General features: G+C 47.2%; 6 protein-coding genes across 6 annotated transcripts; 2 read left to right on the plus strand and 4 right to left on the minus strand.

The window, feature by feature from the left end:
* Positions 1 to 363: 363 nt before the first annotated feature.
* On the plus strand, positions 364 to 1,541 carry BGW36DRAFT_409282 (uncharacterized protein). Its single transcript, XM_046219100.1, has 4 exons — positions 364 to 704; positions 758 to 916; positions 969 to 1,168; positions 1,223 to 1,541. Exons 1-4 carry the CDS (start codon positions 463 to 465, stop codon positions 1,294 to 1,296), a joined length of 675 nt encoding a protein of 224 aa, XP_046069291.1. The 5' UTR covers positions 364 to 462; the 3' UTR covers positions 1,297 to 1,541.
* Positions 1,542 to 1,883: 342 nt separating this feature from the next.
* On the minus strand, positions 1,884 to 2,417 carry BGW36DRAFT_361475 (uncharacterized protein; the record flags this gene model as incomplete). The annotated part of the gene is made up of 1 exon (XM_046214279.1): positions 1,884 to 2,417. The coding sequence occupies one exon, from the start codon at positions 2,415 to 2,417 to the stop codon at positions 1,884 to 1,886; it is 534 nt and encodes a 177-aa protein (XP_046069292.1).
* Positions 2,418 to 3,010: 593 nt separating this feature from the next.
* On the minus strand, positions 3,011 to 6,060 carry BGW36DRAFT_323720 (uncharacterized protein). Its single transcript, XM_046212696.1, has 4 exons — positions 5,911 to 6,060; positions 5,311 to 5,676; positions 4,964 to 5,205; positions 3,011 to 4,905 (listed from the first exon to the last, which is right to left on the minus strand). The coding sequence occupies exons 1-4, from the start codon at positions 5,944 to 5,946 to the stop codon at positions 3,156 to 3,158; spliced, it is 2,394 nt and encodes a 797-aa protein (XP_046069293.1). The 5' UTR covers positions 5,947 to 6,060; the 3' UTR covers positions 3,011 to 3,155.
* Positions 6,061 to 6,224: 164 nt separating this feature from the next.
* Positions 6,225 to 9,499, plus strand: BGW36DRAFT_208241 (small nucleolar ribonucleoprotein complex subunit). The gene is made up of 3 exons (XM_046209906.1): positions 6,225 to 6,557; positions 6,616 to 6,643; positions 6,696 to 9,499. Exons 1-3 carry the CDS (start codon positions 6,384 to 6,386, stop codon positions 9,362 to 9,364), a joined length of 2,871 nt encoding a protein of 956 aa, XP_046069294.1. The 5' UTR covers positions 6,225 to 6,383; the 3' UTR covers positions 9,365 to 9,499.
* A 134-nt stretch (positions 9,500 to 9,633) lies between these two features.
* BGW36DRAFT_361478 (DExH-box splicing factor binding site-domain-containing protein) lies at positions 9,634 to 11,151 on the minus strand (the record flags this gene model as incomplete). The annotated part of the gene is made up of 1 exon (XM_046214280.1): positions 9,634 to 11,151. The coding sequence occupies one exon, from the start codon at positions 11,149 to 11,151 to the stop codon at positions 9,634 to 9,636; it is 1,518 nt and encodes a 505-aa protein (XP_046069295.1).
* A 289-nt stretch (positions 11,152 to 11,440) lies between these two features.
* Positions 11,441 to 16,825, minus strand: BGW36DRAFT_383384 (uncharacterized protein). The gene is made up of 5 exons (XM_046216652.1): positions 16,481 to 16,825; positions 16,259 to 16,399; positions 13,196 to 16,146; positions 12,988 to 13,145; positions 11,441 to 12,927 (listed from the first exon to the last, which is right to left on the minus strand). The coding sequence occupies exons 1-5, from the start codon at positions 16,522 to 16,524 to the stop codon at positions 11,851 to 11,853; spliced, it is 4,371 nt and encodes a 1,456-aa protein (XP_046069296.1). The 5' UTR covers positions 16,525 to 16,825; the 3' UTR covers positions 11,441 to 11,850.
* Between the last annotated feature and the right edge of the window lie 74 nt (positions 16,826 to 16,899).

Here is a 16,899-nt window from a genome sequence, read left to right on the forward strand (position 1 = left end):
TTACCATAAGATGACCACTGCGGCCATACCAAATGCGGGGGTTTTACAATCACTAACGAGAGTTGAGTTCCGTGACAAAGAGAGCTGAGTCGGCAGCCCTTTGTCTACCTCTAGAACCTAGCTCAAAGAACCTGCTTTGTACCAAGCACAAGATACGTCTAATACTCGGTAATACTTCTTACTCGAGGGCCCCAAAATGTCAGTTTTATATGGGAATTGGGGGTGCGCCGCTCGCTTGTGTGAGGGCGTAAAGCAACTTGCTTTTAAGCAAGGTAGGGCCAAGATTCCAATATAAATAAGTATAATCCTAAGTCTGCCACTTCTGACACCTCCTTGGGCTGACCTGTATTCCAAGTCTCTAAGGTCATTCTGACTGCGTTCTCGAAGACTCGTACCACCGAGTTTTTCTTTGTTAGGTACTTCATACACCCCCAATCTCAATAAAGACCTGACAAACTCCCCATGGAGATACGCAAGCTTGTTCGGCGGGAATTTACTTCAAAAAACCGTTCTTTCGTTAGATTAGCTGAGGCTAGTAGGGCAACGCCTCTCGCCTTCAAAGATGGCTCTGCACTGGAGAAGGTAGATAGCTTGCGCCAAGAGCTGAGTGTGCTTGAGCTTCACAGTTGTGAAGAAGAACGCGAACATATTGATTGTGAGGAATTTCAAACCAGAAAACTAGAGGAAGGACTGGACGAAGAGCTGTTTGTTTCACTGTATTCGACCTCTATCTTTGGTAGCTAAAAAGAAACAACAGAGTGGATTTTCCTTCCGTGGAAAAGGAGCTAGAAAGCCTACGGCAGGAAAGGATTATCCTAGAGCTATTCGGTGAGGTTTGCACTGGTGAAGAACAAGGCGAATACATCGAAGATAAAGAATTCCAGATTAAACAGCTGGAGGAAGCGCTGGAAGAGCTGTATGTTGTAGCTGCAGATCACTTTTTTCTCCACTGGCTAAAGGCGAACTAGCAAATTGAGAAGACGTGAGGCGGAGGAGATGCTGAAGGATGCCGAGCAGTTTCCATTCGTTTTATTTGCAAGGACACAGCCTACGAATGCGACCATCACCATGGCCAATGTGCTGTTGTTTGGGATAATTGCATGGCTTGCGCTGCTAACAGCACTAGGATACACTCTCTGGATCCTGGCTGGCAAGGCCATGCTAACTAGTAAATCCTTGATTTTTCTCATCTGAGAGTGTGCAAAGCTCACATTTTTCCTAGTATATGCTGGTTTAGCAGTGACTCCACTTTGCGATGACAATAAAATGTCGCAAGTCCCAACGGTGTGTTGCTGAAGAAATCTTTGACGTTAACATCCGCATTACCAGTCTCAAGAAGCAATCTCATCACCGCCTCACTCCCTCCTTTTGCAGCCACGTGTACCGGTGTACGGCCGCCGATCTCTTTGGCATTGACATCTGCATTACCAGTCTCAAGAAGCTGTCTTGTCACTGCTTCATGCCCATATCTTGCAGCGAAATGTAACGGGGTCCATTTTTTATGAATCGTTTCATCACCAACACCCACATCTCCAATCTCGAGGAGCAGCTTGACGGTCTCCAGATGCCCTCGCTTTGCGGCTATTTGCAATGGTGTTATTGGCGCAGTTCTCACCGGAGAGTTCCTATCTTGAAATTCCCTAGATCTGCCAGCCTCAAGAGGAGCTTCACAACTGCAGCGTGCCCTTCCCTTGCAGCTAGGTGCAGGGGTGTTTCACCGCTCCAGTCCTGGATGACCACACTTCCCATTCCTCCATAGTTAAGTAGTAGTTTCACAATTTCCGTATGCCCGCGTTTTACAGCTAGGTGCAGTGGGGTTTGGCCGTCGCAGTCACAGTCATTGATATCTATGCTTCTCGTCCCTCCCAAGTCGAGAAATAGTTTTACAATTGCTGCATACCCATAGAATGCAGCTTCGTGCAGCAGCGTTTTCCGTTAAAAGGCCTAATGTTTACCTTCGCATTTGTATTCTCGAGCAGGAGCTTCACAACTGCTTCATGCCTATACATTGTAGCAAAGAACAGCGGTGCATTCTCCCATATTCTCTCTGTTTCTGACACGAGTCCCCTCTGATCCTCATTTATTAGAGAAATAACATCCATATTTCCATACTTAAGAAGCAATTTGGCCACTGCTTCGTGCCCGTGTTCTGCGGCCGAAGCTAGCGAGACTAGGCCTAATTTTAAAAATCTTTTTGAATGTTTGTAGTTTTCGAATTCAATACCCTCATTCCCGTATTCGGCAGCCCACTTTAATGCAGAACTCTGGCCATTCCTATGGTTGTGTCGATAGAGGTATGAATTAAGAATAGCATAGCACGAGCTACTGGCCCGACATAGCGAGTTGATATCTGTTTTTGATGTCAGAAATAACGCTATTAACAGCAATAATTCCGTGGGCAAATCAAGTAGACCCATTTTTATTTGAGGAGATTATCAGGGGTTGTCTGGTGTTGTGGCAGCGAGGAATCTTGAAGTCGACGTTTCCTGTTTTGTGTCTTAATGATAAAATATATCAAAACAGGTTTCGTCAGGGTCAATGGGACAACAGTCAAGGTCGAATAAAGCCTAGAAGGAACTGCTTCGATGATGTCACGCATCATACGGCCATGTATCCACGATCCTGGCCCTAACGAGGTTTTAAATGAACGAGTTATTAGTGCATAATTGTGCGTGGATGAAATGAGGCAATGAGCTGACTGAGCTAACATACGAGCTGAGGAAGGAGTTGAGGGGTGAAAGATTTGGCACAAACAAAAGTAATGACCGAGAGTGCCTCAGGCAACTCCCCTAGGCCGTCATCCTGTATCCTAGATCTAAATGCTTTATTTTTGCATTTCGACTGTCTTTAATTGAATTGATATATTTCTATTCTCCCTCTCACGGCCACTTTTATAAAAACAAATAAACCGTCATCGGCCATATATACAAGACTTTGCCATGGCTTTACTTTGATGTATGTTCTATTGGGCCTCCAAACATGAGGCTCTTTGTAATTTTCAATTGTGTTTCTTCATTGTTTGTTACTGGTTAGGTCGCTTTCTCAATTGCGATGAAATAAACTAATTATTCTATCCCATATATATACATAAAGCTGCGTAGGCGCAAGCCACCCTGATTATAGAGAAGGCCATATTTGTAAAGAAACATGAAAAATCACAGCTGGCCCCATCTAAACAACCTTTTTCCGATTCCAATAGCCGTTGCAGAGCAGATATTAAGAATGCCGCCACTCACAGCTACTTGAAGACAGCATACCACAGCCAGCTTACCCATATATGCCACCATATCCTGTCGGCTTCCACCACCTGCAAACGCGTTGATGCCGCGAATATCAGATAATGAGACTGCGTTGTTTACACCATAGATTTCTGCAGTAGGGGAAGTGAGGTATGAGGTGGCTAGGGTACGGTAGAGAAATGACCGGAAAGGAATAAATAGTACACCGGTTATCAGAGAAGCAAGATGGTGTGCTAGGGCATTGGTAGGAACGGAGGATAGAACTGTGACTCGTTGTTTGAGCGGCCCCGTTTCATGCTGGCTCCGTGATCTCACTAGAGGTAATGAATCAGGGTCTACCTGCGCTAGCTCCTGGGTACCAACTTCGGAAAGGAGGTCCATGTTATCCTGGTATGTAGGGCTATGCAACGGCTCTTCGATTGTATCCGGGAGAACTGTCAGCTGGTCCGCCGCAGGGACCACTGTGTTTTCATCGCTCACGCCCCATAAAAGCTCGTGTACTCCTTCAGGATTTAAAGCAAGTTGCTGAGCAATTTCAGAGACATCAGGAGGCACCGCGATAGCGTGTCTTGCAATATCATTTTCTAGAGAATCCGGTAACATGAGGTCTGGATGGTCCAGAGTCAAATCCAGTGGGGTGGGCTGTGACATTGAGTTGTCGATTTGAAGTGACCAGTCATCTAAAATGCCGTTTGTATTATGACTGACAACTTCAGTGTCGATTTGTTGATTTCTTTGCGTGTTTCGGCTTGTTTGGAGAGAAAGCTCCATGGTGGTGGTAAAAGAGTTCTGGTGGGTGAGTGATGCACGAATACGAGGAGAAGTAGGTGGAGATTCTGGGCTTGCAGGACGCGATAACAGCGTATCAGGACGTGACCCTAGGTCGTTATCTTGGAAAGGCAACCAAGAGGTCTCCGTAGCATTCGAATCATTGATGGAGTCAACTCCAGCCTGTCCAAGTGGACGCAATCCATCTAGAGACCTCGGAGTAATCTGAGCTGGAGAATGAGTGAGTTGCTCATTGGCAAGGATCAAACTAGTATCAAAGGAAGATTCAACTTCATCACCGGTTGGTGTGTGTTCGGCTTCTTGTTGCACTGATTGGGTTGAGGTTTGCGTGGGTTCTGGTAAATCTGGGATTGAAGGGTTGCTCATTTTACTGTTCAATGAGTTTTCCCGACCCCAGCTCCAGCCCCAGTCCAGCCAGTTAATCAGCTGTTTTTGTAGGTCATGGAATTCTTCTTTAAAAATTTCCAATACGCTAAGATTGCTCCGAGTCCCATCTTCCACTTGTTGTGCAACTACTGGTATTGTCCACGCCAGAAGATCATTTTCCATGGCAACCTGGAGTGAAAATTCATCAGGTTGTTCTTGTTTGGGTAGCTGCCTTCGAATAATTCGGTAAATCCTGTCCTCAATGAACGGTCGAAGAAGTGTGTAGGTGAAGGCGAGAGTGAATGGAGCTGTTATGAGCCCTGAAGCAAATTGCCCGAGAGTGGTGGTGGAAAAGGTTGCTGGAAGCGATGGCAATCGAACCAAAGAGGACTGAGTAAATGGAAGTGAGAAGAATATCTTTGGAAAGGATGTATGAGGGATAATTTGAATCGTTTGTAGTACGCAGAACATGTGAACTTGTTCGAATAAAATAGGGAGAAACATGCGAATCCTAAACATTCCATGTATTAACGAAAACTTTGTTTGTAAAAAAAAGTAGAAGTACTTACATTGACCTGAGAGCCAACGACGTATTCTGAACCAAAGATGTGCATCTGGCACCGTATCGAGAGATTATTTTGTTTTGAAAGTATAAAATCAATGGTTCAACTACGTGGGTACGGCAAATAGGTAGTATCACCCTTATTGCCCAAGCAGGGATGCCTGCAAATAGCAAGCCTGTCCAACCAACCTCCCGGATTTCAGACTGAATGAGATTCCAAAATGAGTTATGCGTGTAGCGTTTGAATGTCTAGACATATATTAGCAGTAGAATAAAAAAAGGAGAATCGAAGAATTGGGTGTGGTCGAAGGAATAGCGGTTTGAATCGACGGAACCAGAGATGGATTCTCATACCTGGATACGACTACCAAAACTCCCAACCCACCAAGACCCAAAAAAATACATAACATGATCAACAGTTTCAATTACTAGGCCGTAATCATTCTCTGCCGTGATATCTTTGACCTTTTTCTTATCTCTGGTGGTCCCCGAGCGACCAGTCTCCCCACTGACCACAACCCCCATGGTTGATAAGACATCATTCTTAGCTCGACGGAGATCGCGAGCAAGAGCCTTGGATTTGGGAAAGACTGGATGGCCTCTTTCGTCATACTGTTGAACATAATCTTCGTCCGTGTGGGCAGAGTCATCATCATGACTTTGAGTCGTGATTGTCGCTTGGGTACTTGAACTATCTGGAAGTTCGTAGGGAGACCGACCCTAGTAATCACTTAGCAACGTTGTTTGTTGATCGATAAAATTGATGACGTTTTGAAATTCGGACCGACGCCGGTTGCACAAGTTTTGAACAGGAGTTCTTGGGAAAGAAATCTCTCCCCATCCATATGCCGAGAGTCAAGATGACACAAACACATAGAACAGCATGAGGAAACAACATTTTCAAATAATAGGAGAGCTGGCATATGACGGAAATAATAAAACAAGTAATCATACCAAAGCGAGCCGAATTATATACGGTTGCCGTCCCATTTCCTGGTTTTTGGGATTCAAAGCATGGGCATCATGCTAAGGCGACATTCGATGCGAACTGCCCTGCTTCATGAATGTGTTGGAGGTGGATGCTTGGCTGAAGCTGGAAATCCGAAATGGGCGGAAGTCGACTGGCGATGCCAAAAACCGTATGGTCACATGCACGGTCCACACCTTATTTTGCCCCCGCCTGCAGCAAACAGTGCAAACGACGCAAACCTGTCAAACTGATTAAAAAAAAGTTATCGTTGCAGTCGACAAGGAAGTCACTATCGACACCAGCAATGCTTAGCATTTGATAGCAAGGCGGACATTGTGTGAAGAGGAAACCCTTTTTCTAATTGCAAAGAGATTACATATGTTTTTCTAAGGGAGTGGCCATGAAAGAATAATCCGCTCGAGAAATCATATTCAGAAAACGGACTGTGCCATCCAACATGTCCAAAGTCAGCGTCAAGACAACATTCGAGGCGTCGCGAATACTCCGCCCCATCTATACAGGAGGAAGCACATCTTTGGATTCCACCGGCCGGATTCTTGCTTCTTGCATCGGCGAGGATGCCCTCATAATTGACTTGACCACCGGCGACCAATTGGCCAGCATCGAAGGAGTAAGCCTGCTGATTTCGATCGATCGGTGTTCGTTGTAGACTAACGGTTTATTCCTAGGATGGAGAACTAATCACGAACTTAGCTAGTAAGTATGTTCCTAGGTTATGTGAATGGTATAGCTAATTTCCTTCCTACAGTTACACCATCGGCTTCGCATCTTGTCGTTTGCTCCCGGTCCTTGTCTATGCGCATTTATTCCTTGACCCTCTTCGATACTGGCAAAAAGGTTATCGAGGCTAAGTTGCTCAGAAGTATTAAACCGCACACGTCTCCTGTAGTCACAACCGCCATCGATGCGACAGGTACCTTGCTGTCTACTGGAAGCTCCGATGGGTCCATCAAGATTTGGGACATCAGGGGTGGATACATAACACATACCTTTCACGGACATGGAGGTGTTATATCTGCCCTTTGCTTTTTTGAAGTGAACACTGTCCTCGATCAAAAGAGAACCCCTAAGTCGACCCAGAAGAAGGACCGAGAGTCGCAGACGGAGATCGCAACCATATCGGCAGAGCTTCGTTTAGCATCTGGAGACGAAGAAGGAAAGGTCAAAGTCTGGAATTTGAACAAGAGAAAGGCAATCGTGACTTTGGAGTCCCATGTTTCGGTGGTCCGAAGTTTATCTTACTCCAAGCCCGAAGGGACATTACTTTCAGCCTCTCGCGATAAGACTGTCATCCTATGGGACGCTTCAACATGGAAGAGTCGCCGAATAATCCCCGTTATGGAAAGTGTGGAAACTGCAGGGTTTATTTCTGACTCTTCCCTTCTTTATGTTGGGGGTGAGAGAGGAATGTTGCGCATCTGGGACGGAAATAGAGGAGGGGAAATTACACTTGCTCAAGAAGAAGGCTCAGAACTTGATGCCATTGTCGCCACTGAATATTCTCAAGAATTACCATTCATAATGACTGTTCATGCTGATCAAACACTGCGGTTGCATTCTATTACGCCTTTGACAGATTATAAACAAGGGTCTATCATATCACCATTGCCCGTCATAAGGCGAATCTCTGGGAATGACGATGAAGTGATTGATTTAGCTTACGTCGGGCCAGACAGGTCACTTCTAGCCATGGCGGCTAACACGGAGAGTATCCGGATTGTTTCTATTGAGGATTCGACAAATACTGGCGATGACATCGAAGACGGCCCTGGGTATTTTGGGGCAGATGTGACATATTTAGAAGGCCACGATGACATTGTTATCTGTCTCGATGTCGATTGGTCTGGCCATTGGCTTGCTACTGGCGCAAAAGACAATACAGCCCGCCTTTGGCGTCTTGATCCTGATACATCTTCATATACTTGTGCAGCCGTTTTCACTGGTCATGCAGAGTCATTAGGGGCGATTGCTTTGCCTCGCACTCCTCCCCCAGTTGGCTCTAAAGCACATTCGGACCCTTTGAATCACCCGCCGGCTTTCCTTTACACTGGTTCCCAAGATCGAACAATCAAAAGATGGGATATAGGAAAAATGAGTGAGGCTCAACTAAGATCTCCCAAAGCAACATATACTAGGAAGGCCCATGAAAAAGACATCAACTCATTGGATGTTAACCATAATGCCACGTTATTTGCCTCTGCATCCCAAGATCGTACTGTGAAGATCTGGTCAGCCGAGGATGGGACTTCAATTGGCATATTGCGTGGCCATAAACGAGGCGTATGGTCGGTTCGGTTCTCTCCTAAAAACATGCCTATCATAAACACAAATGCTGGTACGAGTACCACTCGTGGTTTGGTGGCAACGGGATCTGGTGACAAAACCGTCAAGATCTGGAATCTAACCGACTTCAGCTGTCTCCTAACTTTTGAAGGCCACACAAATAGTGTCCTAAAAGTTGTTTGGCTTCCACCTCCTCATTTATCCACTGAAGACAATAAGGATGATACAGATGTAGCGAGCAGAAACCAGGCCGCGGTTCGGCCTCTTCTTGCTTCGTCTGCTGCTGATGGATTGGTCAAAGTATGGTCTCCCTACAGTGGAGAGCTAGAAACCACATTAGACAACCATACAGATCGTGTCTGGGCGCTTGCCTGTCCAACACCGTCTGGTTCTCGTGAAGATGTCAAGTCTTCAGAAAAAGACCCGGATTTTGCTTTGATTTCAGGGGCTGCAGACTCTACCGTCACATTCTGGAAGGATACAACATCTGCTGCACTTACAGCAGCAGTATCAGCCAACTCGGCTCGCATTGAACAAGATCAGCAGCTTCAGAATTACATTCGCGCGGGTGCTTATAGAGAAGCCATCACATTAGCTCTCCAACTCAACCACCCAGCCCGATTGCTCTCGCTATTCACGACTGCTATCGAAGAAGCTGATGGAACTTCGGAAACTGACGACATCGACGAGAATAAGATTATTCTGACTGGAAACAGCTCCGTAGATACGGTCTTGCAGTCTCTTGATCATGATAACCTTTACATGTTACTTCTCCGCATCCGGGATTGGAATACCAATGCTCGCACAGCGAAAGTCTCTCAGCGTATTCTCTATGCTTTAGTTCGGTCATATCCGGCTTCCACGTTTGTCGAACTCGCTAGTCGTCCGCCACCAGCAGCAGCGCAGGGCAAACGAAGCTCGAAGTTTGCCAGTAGCACAGCGCTGAAAGAGGTTTTCAGTGTGCTGTCAGCTTATACGGATCGTCATTATCGTCGAGTCGAGGAACTGGTTGACGAAAGCTATCTTGTCGAATGGATTCTCGATGAGATGGATGGTGGTGTTCGATTAGTCTCGGGTTCGTCTGCAACTAACGAACCTGATCATGAGAACGATGTGATTATGCTAGAGGCCTAAGAAGTTTGCTGTGTGTGTTTACAGGAGTTTTACATGTATAGATAGCGGTTCTGGTCATCCCTTTACTGAGAAAAGCATGGTTTGTTCAATTTATCAATGATATTAACAGTTAAGTCTGTGATTAATTTTTTGCGAAAGACAATCGGAAACAGGTTGGAAATTTAACGTAGTTGGGTATCTTGAAAATGCACATTTTTTGTATATCGTCTATTCCTAAGGGTATTTTCATCGTGCAATGTTGCTATTTTCAACGTCGGCATTCACTTCTTTTACCGGTCTCCATGACGCCGTGAAGAATCTTTGTATCTATCTCTGTCTCGGTCCCTACCAGTATCTTTGTCTCTGTGTTCGCGACGATACCGATCGCGGTCTCCGTCTCGGCCTCTATCTCGGTCGCGGTCAGAATTCCTATCTCGTTTTTCTCGCCTTGACGACGTATAATCAACTTTTGGACTGTCCTTGTAATCGCGATCACTTCTGTCACGATACCGTCGACTTTCTTTATCATCCTCATATCGATGTCTGCGTCGATCGTGAGTACCCGATGACCGACTTCGGTCTCTGCGTGATGATGAATCCATACTGCGCCCACTACGGTAGTCTCTTCCAGACCCATCCTCGATTTCAAGCCGATGCCTGCGTTCTCGATCCCGGTCTCGGTCTCGGCCTGGCTTTTCTCTCGACTGTGCATCAGCCGAACTTTCTTTTGCTCCTGTCTGAAGAGTCTTGAATTCTTCTTCCGTCATATGTTCACCTGTCGTTTTATTCCTCATAACGACAGGCATATAGACACCTTCTGTGTTGCCGCTACTGTCCCCATTCTTCCTCGACCCTTTCCGCATGGCAGCTTTCCCCCAAGCTCCGATCTCGACCTCTGCTCCCTTGCCACCAGAAACATCTTTTGCCCCAATACCCAGAAAGCCCGGTCGGCGTTCAGGAACAGTCTTCTTGGTTGCCGTACTTGAATTTCCATAGCTACCTCGACCGATTGCTTGTCCCTCCTTCCAGCCCATCCCTCGAAGTAAAGCAGCACCAAATTCTTCGACGGGAATAGCGTTGTAGGCTTCTAAACTCGCCTGGTCAGGACGCGTCGCGACATCGGCGCGGAATGAACTCGTCTCGTCGTATCGCCCCTCGACTACTCTTGAGGACTCAATGACCAAGTCCGATCGTTTTCGATCCTTGTCGTCTTGACTCTCACGGATGAGTGCCTGCAAGGCAATCTCATCCTGCCCAACGGGCTCTCGTGCTTGCTGTTCTGAAGCACTAGCATCAGCCATATCAGCATCAACATCCGCATCACCCTTGACATCCTCCAAATCAGCATCTTTCGAGGGCGCAAGGCTGAGTCCGTAGGAAATACTTGGCCCTTCCGTCTGCGGAGCAGATGTGCCGGTCGCCTGGACTTCCTGCGGAAGAAGGTTTTTGCCTCTGCGGTTTATCCCTGGTCTGTTACGCCAATTATTCTTGCTTTCGACCTTGATGACAAGGGGGGTTTTTGCCTCTGATGTGGAAGTTTTGCTGATTGCTCCGCCGGCGCTGCTATCAAAGCCCACCACCTCTTCGTGTATCGGTTGCGCCTCTTCCTCGTCCGACGCGTCATCATATAGGTTCTGGGCCCTGCGTCGCTGTGCCTGACCTGTCAGACTCTTTGGGCCTTTAGATGGTAGCTGGGACCTGAACGCGGTCTTGGTCTCTGTGGGATTCTTGGACGTCGCCGAAAGGGACACCGAGAAAGGTTTCGCATTACCGCGACTCTCAGAGCCGTCGTCTTGTCGCGAAACCATATTCGCAGCTTGCGAAAGCGAGGTTTGGATTTGTTATATACACCGCTCGCTCGTGTTTGGTTGAATACTGTTGTAAAATTATAGACTTGGATAGGTAGGTCAATCAATGGCAAATGACGGGGGAAGTGGAAATTTCTTATCGCAGGCCGGAGTCGCCGCCCGCTGCGCTTATCGCAAATCACGGGACGCCGCAACTGAGATCAATGTATAACTGGTAGCCCAATCACCACCATAATAAGGCATAATGTACAATCAGAAAATAAACTATGAATGTATAGGATATCTACGACTAGTTCTGCAGCATTTTTGCTTTCAAGCACTTCATTGTATCTCGTGTGTCAACCCACACAGGTATAAACGTATCAACACTACTCGTACAACTTATCAATAGCCATCCCGTGGAATATTGATACGAGAGAAGCCAATTCCAAGAAGCACCCGTCCAAACGCCAACCCATAGTTAGGACACCGCCGTATATCTCCCTCGTCGCAGTGGCAAGGGAGAAGTATAAAACATAGCATGAACATTATTAGATAGGATGAAAGAAATGAGGCTAAAGGTGAAGAAGGGTAAGAATTATCAAGGTGGTAGGAATCGCGTAAATCGTGTAATAGGGTAGATTTGGACGGAATTGAATACAGCCACAATAAAAAAGAGCACAACCATATTCACAAAAGTTCCTCTCAGGATTGATTAGCTTAGTTGGCTTGGTTGGTAGCCATCTGTGCAGGAGGAGGATGAGGACTTTTGTTAGTGCCCGCAGCACTTCCACTTCGTTGGGTCTGTGGAGTAGCGCTTCTGCTTTGTGGCAGGACACTGCCATTCATAGATGGGGAGCTTCCGACAGGAGGACGGTTTGGCTGGTTGGGTTGAGCGACTCGCATCAACGGCGAGAATTGTGCTTGAGGGTTTTGCATTCCGCCATTGCCATTTTGCTGGAAGTTACCATCTGGTGGCATTTGATAATTAGATTGTGCACCATTCATGTTGGCAGCCGTCGCATTCATAGCAAGCTGAGTCATGCGTTGTTGTTGCTGTTGGTATGCATGAAGACGCTCCGTTGCCATTTTAGTGACCTGTTCAGGAGAAAGGTTTGGGTTGTTCCTCTGTATTTGATTTTGGATATTTGTTATTGTCGGAACAACGCCGGTCGACAGATGAGTTGGCTGGTTCATGCGCGGAGATGGTGTTGAAATGCCTTGAGCATTAGTGCCGTGGAAAGACGGGCTACCCATTCCCCCCGCAGCTTGCATCGCAGCAATTAATGCTGGATTATTAGGGGTACCATTCATTGCTTGAACGTTCATATTTGGCGAGTGAGTCCCTTGCTGACCAAACTGTTGTGGATTGTGAAATTGCTGTTGTCCTGGTTGGTGGCCTTGTTGACGAGATTGCAAGAGGCGTTGCTGTTCTGACACCCGGCTAGCTTCTCGCATGATTCGAGCATTGTCAGGAGATCCTTGAATGGGTATCCCAGGCCGTGCTGCTATTTGCTGCTGTACACCTGGCTGGGGTACCATTTTCACTGGCATTGAGTTTGGCGGTAAAGGGCTGTTCACGGGTCTTCCATTCGGCATAGCTTGCATAGGCATGACATTTCCATGGTTGATATTGGCGTTTGAGGATATACCATTGGCCACAGCATTCGGCGCGGTTCCAGGTATTGCCTGAGCCCCGGTAGCTGGTACACCGTTAGGAGCTCGTCCATTTACGCCATTCATTGAAGCTGTTTGCTGATTGGACAGTTGTCCTGCACGTTGTGCAGCTAGATTGGCCTGTAGCGAAACGTTGAGCTTACACATTCAAGAGAGTACGAGGAGTTATTAGTTTCTTACTCTCTGTTGAGCAATCATCTGTTGACGGTATTGCTCTTGTCTTTCTTGAAGCTTTTGCTCCCTCTCATACTTCATCTTGCTAAATTCAGCGGGGTTTGTGATTGGAGGTTTAGGTTGATTCGCTTCATTGACTTTGCGTAAAGAAGCAAGGTGAGAAGCTTATTTCGTGTTAGCCTTAATACATAAAAGTCTCAAAATAAATATTTACCTTGCTGTTGCTTTTGCAAAGCCGTCTCCCGCTTCTTCGCCAATTTCCGCATGGCATCCAGAAGAGCCAAGTGACGAGACGTTCGCCTACGGTCAACACGAATGGGTTGTGTCGTTCTCCTCCGAATCAAGGGCTGTGCTTGAGCTGAGTTCCCTTGCTGTGCCTGTTGTTGCTGGTGTTGCTGTTGTGCGGCTTGTTGTTGTGCAAGAACGGTCCGCTGAGCAGCTTCCAATCGCTGGTGATAAGCGCGGAAGTATTGCGTTTTTGACATGTCAGCAGGTAACCCTTCGAGACCAATCCATCGCTCAAAACATTCCCATGGTGTTCGACGCTCTGCTGCTGAAGTAAACAAAGAAGGGGATGATAGACAGTTAGCAATGAGCGACCAATTGTATGAGTAGTCTTTCACTAAACGACGAAGGTCATCATCTTCCGCAATTGTCCACTGCGAAGATTGTCTAGATTCGAAAAACCCTACTGATGGCATTGGATGCTCGGTTGGAGGCCGGAAGGAATGACCGGGATGAATGCGATCCCGAATATGTTTATTTTCGGGGCAAAAGAGTGCAACGTTGGTCTGTTCTGGATTCACATCAACATTGCCCGCTTCTATCTGGTCGTAGTGCTGCGTATGATCATATCGGCTGCGTTTCCGCGCTGGTGAATCGTCACTAAAGCTGATTCTACCTGTGGCGTATTTCGAGACTGGGAGGATATCGGTCTTCCAGTTCGCATCTGGCTGAAGCCTGAACGATGGCATAAATGTATCTGAAGAGATTCCCATAGGGGAATAAATAGGAAGTTCTTCCAATAGTTTTTCAGATGTTGGGGTGACATCAATGGAGAATGTGAATTCATCACACCCAAGTGAGAACATAGCTGCAGGAGCAACCATTTCTTGAATATTAGTTCGTAGTTCCTCCGCAAAGCCTTCACTGGCAGATTCATCATCAGCAGAGGGCACCAGGTCTGGTGTAGATTGCGAAGCAGGTATCGTATCATCTGCCGCAATCTCAGCTTCGCCACAAGCTTCCTTCATCTCCACATCTTCCAATTGTCTGCTAACTGGAATCCTTGTATTTACTCGTAGCTGTGCTTGCTGTTCGTGGTCACTATTGACGAATTCGGCGCACCAGTCGGCACAACTTTTGGCGGCTGCAATTTTCCACTTCCGTTCCTCTCGAAAATCCGTACGCATCCATTTCATATGATCCAGCAAAATATCCCAATGCGTGCCTTGACGTTGGGGTTCTAGGGATCTCTTCATTTGGCGAAGTGGCCATCGATTGGCATTTTGGAGCGAATAGATGCGTCGCAAGGTACGGCAGTCCATTTGCTCTTGGTATTCGAGAAGATGATTTGACGTACTAAGAGTTTTGTGTGCAGTTCCCAGAAGGGTGGTTATGTTCGAAGTTCGGGGAGGCGAATAAGCCTTATTCTGAAAGAGAGTGAATAAATAATCTTGTTCATCATTCAATCCAGTCACCAATTGCCCTCCGTCTTGTCGAACAAGATCCAAGGTTTCTTGTTTATCTAATTGCTTCGCGGGGAAAACCACTGTAGATAATCGCGCACGCTCCTTCTCACGGTCTTTTCTTTGCTTAATACGACTGGCCGTGTCAGGAGTTCCTGGGCAGACAGAGAGCTGACCAGAAGGCGACTCGGCTAGCTGGACCTCATTTCGCGAAATAGGGGTCTTCGGGGTCTCGCCAAGAATCTCAGAGACGGACTTGTGCCTTATAGCACCTGAAGATACACGAGTTGTCATTCTCTCCGGTGTAGGATGCACAGCAGAACCAATTGTCGACGTTGTATTTTTGGAGACGTGGCTTAGGTGTTGTATTGAAGCAGGTTCATGTTCTTTCTTGATATCTGTAGGAGGTGCCGGGGGTACGCTTTGGTTTCCTACTGTTTCCAAAGTACTTATACTGAGTGATTGTTGTTTTTCCTTCTGTACTCCTAATGACATGGAATCTTCACGGATCTCTATTTCGTTCGCGGATGGCGCAGGAGCTGTCGGAGAAAGTATATCCTCCTTAATAACTTGCTTCGATACCAGGGCGGCCCCTGGCTGACCGAGATCTCCGGTTGTATTGCCTGCAGCTAGAACCTGGGCATTCTGCTGGAGAGATTGCGCTTCTTCGAGTCTGAGCTGTTCATCTGGTGTCGAGGGAATGGTTATTGTCGAAACATTCTGAGCCTTGTCAGGGACAGGACCGGCAGGTTGAACAGACTTTTCTGAAACGACGTGGCTTTCGTGTTCATCGGCCTCCTCGGCCTCGTCAGGGCTAGTGTCTGAGGATGCAGTTGGAGGAATCGGCGTGTTGGTGGAATAAGGCTCAACAGATGATGCTGGGGAGAGTGGCTGGTCCACGTGTGTGACTGGACCTAGCGATAGAGCGGGTTTGCGATCTCGTTTATTGTCCAGTCCTGATGCAGTATTTTGCGACTTAGCTAACACAGGATGTTCGGTGGAGGATATTTGCGTCGCCTTGTCCCTAGGGCTCCGGAGCTGTGATGGGGAGGCCGGATTGTCTGGTACGCCATGATCATGCGTACTCACTGGAGTTCCCGGGGCCGCGATCTGAGGTACGTTGCCAGGAGCCGCAGGAGTCGATTGCGCAGATATAGCAGGCTTGGATGGAGACGGAGGTATTGAGGAGATTGCTGGTTTAGTGGTGTGATGAATTGATGTGAGATCTGTTTGCGATGATGCTGTAGTTATATCGGGCTCTACTTTCTCTGCGGTTGCATGGCTCTGTGCGCCTCGATTTTGGGTTGTGGAAAGGCGATCTATTGGAAGCGTCTCTGTCGCAGTGTCCGGCAAGAGAGGAGATTGCTTCGGAGGGGAGGGTTCAGGCACTGGACGGGGAGCATGTTTTTGTAGACGCGCAAGAATTGCTGCATAGTCAGGCAAAGATGGAAGGGTAGCTTCATTGAAGAGCCGACCTCTGCGATTCGTACATTAGCTGCTCAATTCCGACAAGAAAAGAAAAATTGACAGAGGGAAGACGCAATAGCGTTCTCCAGTTGAGAAAATATTATTTTCAAGATGCAACTTACTTGGATAGGTCGTTGGCGTCAAGAAACTCTTGTCTCTGTCGCTCGTAGAGAGTATCCGCAGTCGCGCCTTCCGCTGCGCCTGTCCCGACGGTCGCAAAGTAGAGCTCACTTAATTTTCGCTTTCGCGACAGCAAACACCGTCTAAAATTCACGGTAAGCGATGAACCAACGTCGCATGGTGCGTTGAGCAAGAAAAATCGCTCAAAAAAATTTTTAACTTACGTGATCTCATCATTCTTAGACCGAAGCAGCTCGTCGCGGAGCATGGAGTCTATCTCGACCACGCGTCATCCGACTAACGCGTAGTAAAAAAGGAAAATGCAAAGAGCGGTATCATTCAGACCGAAAAAATCGCTCAGAAATGATAAAATGGGCGAGGTCGGAAGGGGTTTTGATGATGAATATACAAACGCGAGAATTTCGCCAGGCAGTTTACTGGGGGGTGCAGGCGGATGACTGGATTCGACGGAATGCAATGCTTGCCTTTGGGGGGGGAGCGCCAAAACGCAAGGAGTGAATGCTGGTAGCCTGCAATAGGAACTGGTCTCAGTAAAGGGTAAGCGTGCCCTGGCGGCGCAGCGGCAAGACAAAGAATTGCTGCCTCAGGAATGGAAAGGAGGAAACTTGGCATCACGTGATTC

The sequence above is a fragment of the Talaromyces proteolyticus genome, assembly GCF_021365285.1.
Source record: "Talaromyces proteolyticus strain PMI_201 chromosome Unknown BGW36scaffold_9, whole genome shotgun sequence".
Classification (NCBI taxonomy): Eukaryota; Fungi; Ascomycota; class Eurotiomycetes; order Eurotiales; family Trichocomaceae; genus Talaromyces; species Talaromyces proteolyticus.